Genomic DNA, 13,101 nt, shown 5'->3' on the forward strand with positions numbered 1-13,101 from the left:
TGTTAATATCATCTTTAAGGTTGTATAGTTTGGAGTAATAATCACAGAAGAGATCCGCTATCTGCTTGGGATTATAAACCATCTGTTTCGTTGTTGGGTGCAGTAGCGAATGTATTTTGGCTTTGACTTGTTTATGCTTTATGTATTTAGCTAGGTGGGCCCCGGCTTTGTTGCCTTGAAAGTATGAATTAAGTTTGGCTTTATGAATATTAAACTCGTATTTAGTCTGCAACAACACCTGCAGGTCGTGTCGTGATTGAAAGAGCTGTCTTTCTATCTGGCAGGATGAGTTCTGCTTGTGTAGTCTTTCCTGGCTTCGAATCAGGTCGAGTAACTTGGTAATTTTGTAGAGTCTCTCTCTCTTCTGGATCGCGCCCTGCCTAATCAAAATGCCTCTCATGAAGGCTTTGTATGCTGCCCATATTGTTGAGGATTTCAACGTGGGGTTGCGGTTGGTGTCTATAAATTCTTGGCTCATTTTGGACAAACTGTCTAAGAATTCCGGGTTGGAGATGAGAGATGCATTAAATCTCCACATGAAGGGCTTCGGTGTTGTTAGGTTGTCTCTTAACTCAATATGGATAGGGGCATGGTCTGTCCAAAGCATATTACCAATTGATGAGTCTATTACTGATTGTAGTAGGAGCTTATCTGTAAGAAATAGGTCTATTCCCGTATGAGTTTTATGAACGTTCGAGAAGTATGTATAATCGCGATCTGAGGCGTGTAATATTCGCTACGGATCGTAAAGATCGTTCCAATTCATTAACTTGTCGATAGTTTGTTGGGGGGATTTATGTGAGTGATCTATTGTAGCTGGGCAGGCGTTGAAGTCTCCTCCCAGTAGTAACCGGCCTGTTTGGCAGGCTTTGGTTTTGGTGCATAATTTTTGCAAGAATGCTTTTTGGCCAGCGTTTGGCGCATATAGTGCGACTAAAGTAATAGGCTCATCGTTGACATGACCAGCAAAAATGACGTATCTACCGTTGGGGTCAGTGATTACTGTATCTGGGGTGACCTTTAGATCTCGATGGAAAGCCATCATAACTCCTCTCTTTTTTTTTGTAAATGAGCTATGATAAATGAGGGGGAAGTTAATGTTGGTACAAAGATGGGTATCTTTCCCAAGAAGGTGTGTCTCCTGTATAAAGAGGATCTGGGATTTTTGCGTCTTGGCCTCATTCCACAAGAGGTGGCGTCTATAAGGAGTATTCAGTCCCCGAACATTTAATGACAGGATTTTTAGTGGCATATCTTCAAGAAAAGGAAAGCTAACAATCTCTGGCTGACATACACCCACTTATATAGCATATTTCGCACATTTGACCACCTATACATCAACATACAGAATTTGAGAGGAGAGATAGTAAACAAATAAACCTTAATACAACAACATAAACTCTTTACAGAACCGGAGGGAGAATCCCTCATGCGTCAGCACCTTAACGGTAGTGTGACACTGTTCTCTGTCCACTATCGGTGGTAGGGGGGTAAAGGGAGCAAAAAGCGCTCAATTTTTGCATGACGGCAGAAGTATACACCGCGCACCCATGTGCCGGGGGGATATGGAAGTCAGCGCGAAGATTGTTTGTTCCAGTCAGGTAATACCTTGGCAGATCTAGGAGGTGGTCTGTATGGAGGGGTAACCTGTTGGACTTGTATATGCAACTGCTTGAAGAGGGTCAGACCAGCTTCGGTGTCCACGATTACGTATTTCTTATTTTTGTACGAAAATCTCAACTTTGTAGGGAAGCCCCAGTTATACGGGATCTGAAGCTGCTGAAGGGCTTTTGTAAACGGCTGTAGATCTTTCCTGAGTTTCAGCGTGGCAGCAGAGAGATCTGCATAAATCTGAATGTTCTTATATTGCTCTGGCAGAGACGCTTCCTTCCTTGTTGCTTGCACTATGCCTTCTTTAACATGGTAGAACATAAAGCGTGCAATTACATCCCTGGGTACAGAGTCCGTCAGGAAAGGTGGTTTGGGGAGACGGTGCGCCCTGTCTATGGTTAACTCGATCTCTGACGTGCCTGGCATGAGGGCTTTAGTGAGGTTGTGTAAGAAGTGCTTTAGCTCATGCTCTTGCACTTGTTCTGGGATGCCTCTGAACTTCAAATTGTTCCGGCGGTTCCTATCCTCTAGATCAGCGGACTTTGCCTTTAACCATCTAATATCTTCTGTAGAGGCTGTAGCTGTGTCCACCATAACATTAAATTCTTTCACCACCTCGCTCACCTTCTCCTCCACTGTATTTATTCTATTGCCCAAGGCTGCTATCTCTGTATGAATTCCTGCGTTTTGTGATGATATTTCTGCCAATAAAGAGGAGTGGAATGGTAAAAGAATGTCTTTTATAAAGGTTTGTGTGGCGTTAGTGTCAGTGGCAGGAAAGGCCTCTATGGAGAGTGACATGCTGTCTGGGTGTGCTGCCATGAGGTTCTGGCTGCTTACCGAGGCTCCGGAGTCCATCCTCGGTCTGGATTTGGCTGGGCTGCCTGTGGGTGAAGTGTCGCCGTTCTGCTGTGGGCACTCGTCCTGCTCTGTGTGTTTTCTTCGCCGCGCGAGGAAACTGCCTGTGTTAGGGCGGCGTCTCCTGCTAGCGCGGCGCCATCTTGGGCCTGTTCTGTCCGCCTAGACCGAAAGAAGTCCGTCAGTTTGCGGGGGGCTGGCGGGCCCTGCTTCCTCTTCTTCGAGACATCTGTCTCTAGCGGCATCTCCTCCACACTCTGCATGTCTTCCCCGGCTGGGTTGGAGTCGCTGTGAGCCACTAGGTCTGCCGTCCTGCGGGAGCCTCTCTACAGCGCGTCCGTTCCTTCCACAGCGGAAGCCACGCCCCCCCGTGAAGAGAAAGTTGAGAGACGCAAGACCCAACACTCTGGATGAGCTAAAGGCTGCTATCGAAGCATCCTGGGCCTCCATAACACCTGATCAGTGCCACAGGCTGATTGCCTCCATACCACGCCGCATTGAAGCAGTAATTTCTGCAAAAGGATTCCCGACCAAGTATTGAGTGCTTAACTGAACATAATTATTTGAAGGTTGACTTTTTTTGTTTTAAAAAAAACACTTTTCTTTTATTGGTCGGATGAAATATGCTAATTTTTTGAGATAGGAATTTTGGGTTTTCATGAGCTGTATGCCAAAATTATCAATATTAAAACAATAAAAGGCTTAAACTACTTCAGTTGTATGTAATGGATCTAAAATATATGAAAGTCTAATGTTTATCAGTACATTACAGAAAATAATGAACTTTATCACAATATGCTAATTTTTTGAGAAGAACCTGTATAACCCAGCCCGAACATCTGCGCAAAACTCCTGCCTAACAACAAACTGAACCCCTGCAGGAAGATGTCACATACAACCTGGCCAAACAGCAACACACCAAGGCAGCAAGGAATGCAATACAGTATGCGTGCAACAGTCACCTGAGTCCTTAGAGCTGAGGCAATCAAGGCAAAGTTATCACAATACAGATGCGTGGTCAGACAGGCCGGAATCAGGGCAGGCAGCGTTCATGCAGTTTCCTTAGACAGTCTGAGGTTGGCAACAGATAGTCAGGTAGAAGCGTGGTCAGAAGCAAGCCGGGTCGGTAACAGATGATCACAGAACAGGCCAGGTCAATTACGGGAATCCAATCTGCAAGAAGCTGATCCAGAGACACAGAACTCTGGAACAGACACTTGGTGTGAGCGCAATCTCAGCTACAAGCCCACCATTGGCTATCACGGGCGAAGACTGAGGGCGCTCACCTTTCCCATATACTAGGACTAACCAATCAACAAAAACCAGATTCAAAACCATCCAATCATATTGCGGCGTGTCAGCTGATACGCATGCTGCTATTGTTTACAGCGGCAGAGCGCGTACTGAGGACACGTCCGCCACTTGGCCAATAGGGAAGGAGCGCCATGCCCTCCACTTACCTCAGAGCACCGCCACCTGTCAGGAGCTTGCGCCCCAGCATGGTTATCAGCGTTCTGCCGCCATGATCGGCAAGATCTTACAGATGCATTGCCAAACAAATTAAAATGTCCTTTGTGATCAACCACTCATATATGATGTGGACACTCTATAGAAATAAATATAAATGGTTCCCCAACTCCCATCATCTTTGGAAAATAATGGAAACCTCAAGATCCGATATTTGCTCTTTAGATGGATCATATAAATGGTGGAGAAAGAATAACCTATCCTATATAATAAAACCCATGTCCCTGCATCCTCCTGTGTACATGTGTCCTTGCGTCCTCCCCTGTGTCCATGCGTCCTCCTGTGTCCCTGCGTCCTCCTGTGTCCCCGCGTCCTCCTGTGTCCATGTGTCCCTGCATCCTCCTGTGTCTCTGTGTCCTCCTGTGTCCATGCGTCCTCCTGTGTCCCCGCGTCCTGCTGTGTCCCTCGGTGTCCCTGCATCCTCCTGTGTCCCCGCATCCTCCTGTGTCCATGTGTCCTCCTGTGTCCCTGCATCCTCCTGTGTCCCCGTGTCCTCCTGTGTCCCTGCATCCTCCTGTGTCCCTCGGTGTGCCTGCGTCCTGTGTCCGAGCGTCCTCCTGTGACCCTGCATCCTCCTGTGTCCCTGCGTCCTCCTGTGTCCCTGCGTCCTCCGGTGTCCCTGTGTTTTGGCTAGAGCACATGTGTGACAGGTGGGCAGAGTCTGCCCACCTGTCACATGCGTGACAGGTGGGCAGAGTTTGGACAGCACAGGAGACTGGTGCAGGGGGTGTGTTCGACGGTGCGTGCGCAATGTGACTTGCATGTGATTGTGCACTGACCATGCATGTGTGCGTTGCAGCAGCAGATCCAGCTGCCGTGGTCCTGGCCAGTTTATCTTCATAGAAATATAGGCATGTAGAAAGCGCGAGCGGAGATAACTGTATGCTGCAGGAAGAGAGCATCTCTTCTCTCAGCCAGTCCTGAGCACAGGGAGGGGAGGGGCCCGGCACAGAAGGCCACGTGTTTATGTCCGGGTGGCTGGAGGAGCACATGGGTTAGTAACCTATACAGCATATATGGCAGCTGTCCACCCCAGTCTTCCTCTCCCTCACTCCCTATTCTCAGCACTCTCATCAGTAACCTGTGCTGTGCCTGTGAGGCAAAGTATTAACTTCAACTCTCCTGAACATTTTTAATAATCCCACAGTATTCTACAGAGTACATATTCATGTCACTACCTGTTCCCCAGAGAAGCACAAAATCTTACCCAAGTCCTCCTGTGATATTTCCCACACTCAGCACGATTAGGGCTTCTCACCAGTATGAGAACCTTCATGTATAATAAGGCTTGATTTACTACTGAAAACATTTCCCACACACAGCTTCTCATCAGTGTGAGTTCTCTCATGTCTGACAAGACTTGTTTTACGTCCAAAACATTTCCCACACTCAACACATGAATATGGCTTCTCACCAGTGTGAGATCTCTCATGTATAACAAGGTGTGATTTACGCCCAAAACATTTCCCACACTCAGCACATGAATAGGGCTTCTCACCAGTGTGAGATCTCACATGTCTAACAAGATGTATTTTAATCCCAAAACATTTCCCACACTCGGCACATGAATATGGCTTATCACCAGTGTGAGTTATCTCATGGTTGGCAAGGCCTCCTTTGTCTCCAAAACATTTCCCACATTCAGCGCATGAATACGGCTTCTCGCCAGTGTGAGTTCGTTCATGTATGTCAAGACTTATTTTACGCCCAAAACATTTCCCACACTCCGCACATGTATAGGGCTTCTCACCAGTGTGAGTTCTCTCATGATTGACAAGCTGTGATTTACACCTAAAACTTTTCCCACACTCAGAACATGAATAAGGCTTCTCACCAGTGTGAGTTCTCTCATGACTGACAAGCAGCGATTTACGCCCAAATCTTTTCCCACACTCAGAACATGAATAAGGCTTCTCACCGGTGTGAGTTCTCTCATGACTAATAAGACTGTTTTTCTGCCCAAAACATTTCCCACACTCACCACATGAATAGGGCTTCTCACCTGTGTGAGTTCTGTCATGCATGTCAAGATTACTTTTATGCCCAAAACATTTCCCACACTCAGCACATGAATAGGGCTTCTCATCAGTGTGAGATCTCTCATGTATGACAATATATGATTTATGAGTAAAACTTTTCCCACACTCAGCACATGAATAGGGCTTCTCACCCGTGTGACATCTCTCATGTCTTACAAGCTCTGATTTCCAAACAAAACATTTCCCACACCAGGAACAGGAATAAGACCCTCCAGTAGGGGGAGAGCTGTGCTGGGTATGGGGCCACTCAGGGTTAGACAGGTGAGGGGAGTCTGGGGGAATATTTGGGGTCACCAGGATATCTGCAGGAGACTCTTGTCCAGTGACATCATCATCCGTTGTACAGTCTGTGGATACAGAGAGAAGAGTCTCTGAGAGGTTCCTGATGCCGGGACTCTGCCCTGCAAATAGAGAAACATCATCACTTCCTGTTAGAGAATTCTGAGGGGAAGAACAATTATTATTAGGGATGAAAGGAAAGAGGATAGTCGGCACTGCTGTACAACTTCCTTTATTTGGCAATGAGCAGACAAGTAGGCTGTGTGTTACATCATCACCTCACAGTCCATAAGAAGAGACTAAACACGTACGGGGGGAGGGGGGGGGATAATGGAGGGTGCTGGGAGCCTGATGACAGTGCTTCTTCTGAGGCTATACAATACAATACATAGATCAATAGGGAGGGTCAGTGAACTGCTGATAATTCCAAGTTGATGCAAAGTTTATGCAGCTTGGAAATGGGCCAGATGCAGCAGCTGCATACAATTACATATCATTAGCATACAATTTGCACCATCTCAGAGTTATCAGCATGTCACTGCCCATCAATAGTTATCAGCCTGACAGAGAACTGCAGAAGGTTGTGCTTATTACAGGCGGCCAATCACATGACTATGTCCAAAAGAAAGACAGGGCAGCAGTCACATGACCAGGGTGTATGAGCGTGCAGAGAGTCACCCGAGTATCAGCTTCAGATCACAGTGTGCTGCATGGCTGAACAAGAGCCAGGAAGACTGGAAACAGCGGCTGCAGCCACCGGAGCAGCATTATAATGGGACTTTTGTATCTTTTGCATTGAACCCAATACAGTCAATTTCAAGTAGAAGAGCTGTGCGGGATTGTTGTGGAGAATCACAGGACTATAACTTGCATGCAAATTCTATGTAGCCCCTTCATTACTTCCTCTACTAATCCTGTGTGCCCTAATGCCTAGCCTCCTCTGCCCTGTATGTGCCTAAAATAAAACTCCCGCACCAAATGCCCTTATCCACCCTCTAAATGCCAAATCCTCACCTCATAACCCGGTACCCAAATGACGGCCAGTTGTAGCTGATCGTCTACAATGACTAATTCCTATATAGAAGCTGATTGGCTCCAACATGCATCAGGTGGTGGGTCTTAGTGTTTCTTTTTGCTGGCTGCAAAAGTTGGGTAGTCTGCACTGGCTGATGGGCAGTGACAGGTAGTGGGTTTAGCAGCAGATGGTGGGTGATGCTGGCTGGTGACAGTAAGTAGTGAGAGATTATATTTTTAAAGTTTACATTTCCCTGGTGGTAGTGGGTGGAATGATTCGAAAAACATCATCATCCTCTCCTAGAGTCAGGCTGAAAGCTGCCTGCAGGGGGCGCATTCCTCCCTCCCTTCCCTCACTCACAGCCCATGATACCGCTCTACACTGGCCACATATGTAAGGGGTGGGGCCTCTTCCAACTGCAGAATCATCATAACCCCCGGTCTAAATGGCCGGCCAAGTTTACTAATCATGTGGGAAGGGGGGGGAGTAAACAGCCAACAAGTGGCTCCACAGAGCTCCCATACCTTAAAAGCTCCACATTAAAGGAGCATGAAGAGCAAAGAGTGGAACTTGGTGGCGCTCCAGGTGCAAGTCTGGAATGGCTGTGCCTAAAAAAATACACCGACTCACCTGCTCTGCCCTCTGCAAGAATGTCCTGCACTTTAATTGTCTCCATCACATCTCCATCCTCCTCAGACTGCTGGTCACTCCTCACATACGTCTCTTCCTCTTCCTTAATTTTCCTCATCATGTCACCCTCCTCCATAGACTGCTGATCACTCCTCACATACGTTTCTTCTTCTTCCTCTTTAATTGTCCTCATCATGTCACCCTCCTTTGCAGACAGCTGATCACTCCTCACATACGTCTCTTCTTTATCCTCTTTAATTATCCTCATAATGTTACCCTCCTCCATATAATGCTGATCACTCCTCACATACATCTCTTCTTCTTCCTTAATTTTCCTCATCGTGTCACCCTCCTCCATAGACTGCTGATCACTCCTCACATATGTCTCTTGTTCTTTCTCTATAATTGCCCTCATCATGTCACCCTCCTCCATAGACTGCTGATCACTCCTCACATACGTTTCTTCTTCCTCCTCTTTAATTGTCCTCATAATGTCACCCTTCTTTGCAGACAGTTGATCAGTCCTCACATAGGTCTCTTCTTCCTCCTCTTTAATTATCCTCATCTTGTCACTCTCCTCCATATAATGCTGATCACTCCTCACATACATCTCTTCTTCTTCCTTAATTTTCCTCTTCATGTCACCCTCCTCCACAGACTGCTGATCACTCCTCACATACGTCTCTTCCTCTTCCTCTGTAACCCCAGCATTCATACATATCAGATTTCCGCCCTCAGTACAAGAAATGAGAGAGAATTTAAATTGCGAACACAGATAACAGCATATGCAGAAATAAACAATGTCACACAGCTTGTGGTCTCTGGGGACTTTTAGCCCCATCTACCTGATTATGGTGACGGATGGTGCGGTCTTCCTGTGGACAATCTTCACAATAAAGAGGACCTGTACATCTCTCTGGTGGGTCTCTGTTACTGGATCCATCTGTAGGAAGCACACACACTGACTGAATACATTGTCTCTATGTGTTTATCAGATGATGGGAGATCTAGGTGGAATAAAGAGGACCTGTACATCTCTCTGGTGGGTTTCTGTTACTGGACACATCTGTAGGAAACATACACACTGACTGAATGCATTGTCTCTATGTGTTTAGCAGATTATGGAGGGAGCTGGGAGGAGCCTCCATACTGCTCTCTCCTTTTCTAAGAAATGAAAGTCTCCTCTTACCCGGTGATGTGAGGGGCGGCTGATTCTCCATCATGGTGTCCTTGTAGAGGTCCTTGTGTCCTTCTCTATACTGCCTCTCCTGCATGGAGAAATAGACGGTGACATTCTCACACCGTATAGGAACCTGACACACACAATGATACAGTCACCTCCCAGACACACCCCTTCTTGTACTGGATAATTTCCATAATTCCCAGCACCTCTCCTGTCAGAGGCTCTATCACCTTCCCGATGACTTCCAGAATCTTCTGCTTGTTGTGTCCCTCAGATAAAATTACATTACATACTGGAGGATATTGGCAATGCTGGGGGACACAGAGGGTGGGGGGGGTAGGGGCATTACTGGGGTGGGGGACATTACATACTGAAGGGTAATGGCAATGCTGGGGAAAACATGGGGGACATGGCTATACTGAGAAAGAAATAGCATAACTGGGGTGGGGGACATTACATACTGGAGGATAATAGCAATGCTGGGAGACACGGGGGGACATTACATACTGGAGGATAATGGCAATGCTGGGGGACACAGGGAGGACATGTCTATACTGGGGGAGAAATGGCATTACTGGGGTGGGGGACATTACATATTGGAGGATATTAGCAATGCTGGGAGACACGGGGGGACATTACATACTGGAGGATAATAGCAATGCTGGGGACACAGGGAGGACATGTCTATACTGGGGGAGAAATGGCATTACTGGGGTGGGGGACATTACATATTGGAGGATAATGGCAATGCTGGGGGACACAGGGGGGACATGGCTATACTGGGGGAGAAATGGCATTACTGGGGTGTGGACATTACATACTGGAGGATAATGGTAATGCTGGGGACACAGGGAGGACATGGCTAAACTGGGGGAGAAATGGCATTACTGGGGTGGGGGACATTACATACTGGAGGATAATGGCAATGCTGGGGGACACAGGGAGGACATGGCTAAACTGGGGAAGAAATGGCATTACTGGGGTGGGGGACATTACATACTGGAGGATAATGGCAATGCTGGGGGACACAGGATGGACATGGCTATACTGGGGGAGAAATGGCATAACTGGGGTGGGGGACATTTCATAATGGAGGGTACTGGCAATGCTGGGGGACACAGGGAGGACATGGGTATACTGGGAAATAAATGGCATTACTGCGGTGGGGATATTACATACTAGAGGATAATGGCAATGCTGGGGACACAGGGAGGACATGGCTATACTGGGGGAGAAATGGCATTAATGGGGTGGGGATATTACATACTGGAGGATAATGGCAATGCTGGGGGACACAGGGAGGACATGGCTATACTGGATGGACATTCTGTCCTGTCTCTATCATATGACTGAGCTGAATTAATACTAGGAAGAGGAAATGGCAACTATAGTCAGCACTAGTCTAATTTAGTGGAACCAACAGGAATCCCCAAAATCACTTCCATTGCAAGAAATAGAGGTCTCCGCAATTACTATCCATGCCACCAATCAGCTAAACTTTTATGAGGCCCTTAGCTCCTGTAGGCACTCTTAATCAATGCCACCTGCCCCTACCCTATAGATATGAGTTAATTGGGCAATTTTTATTCTCATGCAATTAACACTGCACATAGTTCATGGGCACTGAGATAAAGTCAGAGTTTGGAGGAATACAAGAAGTTAATGGTGAATACATTAAGTACTAACTGGGCCCCCTATGCTCCAGGGCCCCATAGCAGCTGCTATAGTTATTGCTGCGCCCCTGATATCCACCCCGACCTCTGCTCTGCTCGATATATAACAAAAGTCACACGATTACCTCTTCTCCTTCACCCCCTGCAACTTCTCTTCCGGCTGTGGTACACCTCTTCCTACCTGTGACATCACTTCCTTTCTGTGACATCACTTTTTATCACTTCCTGTGCGCGATATCGCCATCTAGTGGTGAATAGACTAACTGCAGCCTCTGTTTGTGGAATCTCCTGCACTCAGCAATCTATTATTATTATTACTACTATTATTGTTATCATTTTCTGTTGCTACACAACAGCCTCATCTACAGACATATCACATATAGAAAGAACAATAATAATGAATAATAAAGAATACTAACAATAATATAAATCATTATTAGTCCCCAGATGGTTGCTGGATGTGTAGAGCTGCCATATGGATGTGTTGCCATAGTTACAGGAAGTGTCAGTTTCTTGCAGCAAACAGACATGATTATATAGGTGGAAGAGGACTTTGCCTGTATCCCCTCCCACATTGTAACCACTCCCTCATCTATGGGTGGACTTGGGGCGGGCACTTTGCACTGACACCTCTATATACATGCTCAGACTGCCATTATCCATACCTCCCAACTTTTTGAAATGAGAAAGTGGGACACTTAAGCCACACCTATGCCACACCCTGACCACGCCCCCATCACAACCCTAGTCACGCTTACCATAAAGATTTCATAAGAAAAATGTTCTTTTATCATTCAAACCACACTGATCCTTTCTATCCTGGTTCATTTTCCTTCATATTAACATTTTAAAATTAGTAATATATCAATTTAAAGGATGAGAATAAAGTTTAGAGTCAATTTAACACATTTTTTAGTAGAGAAATATATATATATTTACATAGAAAGAGGGCCAAAGTCCTGAAAGAGGGACAAATGAGGGGGAAAAAGGGACATAGGGACAGGGCTCCCAAAGAGGGACTGTCCCTCCGAAAGAGGGACAGTTGGGAGCTATGATTATCATGTTAGCTATGAGTAAGGACTGATAGTCCGAAACATGTCAGCTATGTACGCTTGCCATGGTTGTTCTTGGATACGTCCATAATAAAGGATTTACGTTTTACTGACAAGTGCGGACCTCTTCTCTTCTTCCCAGTACTTTGGATTTGCTGCCCAGGTCCAGCACTGCAGTAAAGAGTGGTGGAGTAGAGCGGTGTTCACCTTGCCTTGTATACTTGAATCCAGCTATACACCTGCTCCTCCACCCTATCCGAGGATTCCATACATCCATTATTGGCTTTTTAATGGCTACAAAGGAGCAACGTTCCCTCAGGAGCAATACCCTTGCTTCTGCCCTGCCAAACGCTATTGGCAGGGGACACCAAAGAGATGGCAAGGACCAGAATCCGGAGGGACCCTCCGCGCCACCGTGGCTTCTGCAAAATCCACACTGCAGGGAAGTGAAACTGCTGCGGCTCCTTTAAAAGATGATCACCGCTTTTCAGCCTCCCCAACTCCATTACCTGACTGAGGATCGGGATGACAGAGGTGAACCTGCGGGTGTTGGTGCAGCAGTGATTGGACCGACAGTGTCACTGAGGGCATGGTCGCATCTACAGAAAGACTGTGAGTACCAGCGAATGGTGGGAGCAGGGGAAGTGAGCCGCCGGTGCTCCAACGTTTTGTCCTACTCGTCGATTTTGCCTACTTTACCTTCTGCGCGTGCTCAGTACTTTCCACGCCCACTCTGCACATGCGCATTTAGTTTTTCTCATTTCCCCTCATCGTTTTACCCTACGGGTGTGCGGAATAATAGCCTGTGATTGGAGGGAGTGCAGCGGCAAGTGTGTCCTAATGAGCAGGCCCCTTTCTAGGGGCCGTGCAGCCGCCCTGAGCACAGATTAATCATCTATAACTGCTACATTTTCAAACTTATTTCCATTATTACTTTATTAGCAATAACATACAGTGAAACACATATACAATCAGCCTATTTCCATAGTAGGTTAATTCGATTTGTAGGTCTCCTCGATGGAGTGTCCATCATTCTGTCATTAGCGTAGGACATTTTGACAATGTAGGACAAAACGTTGGAGCCTCGGCATTCGATTGGGTCTTGGTCTAGTCACTCACAGAGGAGGGAAGTGACGTCAGACCAAGGTGCACGCCCCAAGGATCGCTCCAGTGTGATGAGTAGTGAATTGGCAGCTTCTGGAGGAGCCGTGTATCAGCCTAAAGCAGCCCATAC

The 13,101-nt window shown here is 46.7% G+C and overlaps 2 protein-coding genes across 2 annotated transcripts in view; both read right to left on the bottom strand.

Moving 5' to 3' along the window:
- Nucleotides 1-4,589: 4,589 nt before the first annotated feature.
- LOC137537184 (zinc finger protein 665-like) overlaps nucleotides 4,590-13,101 on the bottom strand; it is a 36,973-nt gene continuing 28,461 nt past the window's right edge. Inside the window, exon 4 of the mRNA XM_068259296.1 lies at nucleotides 4,590-5,998. Within this exon, the coding sequence (XP_068115397.1) occupies nucleotides 5,241-5,998 (758 nt within the window). The 3' untranslated portion in view covers nucleotides 4,590-5,240. The remainder of the gene's footprint in view (nucleotides 5,999-13,101) is intronic.
- Nucleotides 6,467-11,024, bottom strand: LOC137535856 (S-antigen protein-like). The gene is made up of 5 exons (XM_068257739.1): nucleotides 10,941-11,024; nucleotides 9,149-9,227; nucleotides 8,805-8,902; nucleotides 7,854-8,692; nucleotides 6,467-6,476 (listed from the first exon to the last, which is right to left on the bottom strand). The coding sequence occupies exons 1-5, from the start codon at nucleotides 11,022-11,024 to the stop codon at nucleotides 6,467-6,469; spliced, it is 1,110 nt and encodes a 369-aa protein (XP_068113840.1).

The sequence above is a fragment of the Hyperolius riggenbachi genome, chromosome 10 (genome assembly GCF_040937935.1).
Source record: "Hyperolius riggenbachi isolate aHypRig1 chromosome 10, aHypRig1.pri, whole genome shotgun sequence".
Classification (NCBI taxonomy): Eukaryota; Metazoa; Chordata; class Amphibia; order Anura; family Hyperoliidae; genus Hyperolius; species Hyperolius riggenbachi.

Excerpts from the sequence above, each read along its gene's own strand:
- LOC137535856 (XM_068257739.1), bottom strand. The coding sequence starts at position 11,024 with ATGTCACAGAAAGGAAGTGATGTCACAGGTAGGAAGAGGTGTACCACA. Across the intron at positions 8,903-9,148 it reads GCCGCCCCTCACATCACCGG|ATGGATCCAGTAACAGAGAC; the intron begins GTAAGAGGAGAC and ends TGCTTCCTACAG. Across the intron at positions 8,693-8,804 it reads CCATCCGTCACCATAATCAG|GGCGGAAATCTGATATGTAT; the intron begins GTAGATGGGGCT and ends TCTTGTACTGAG.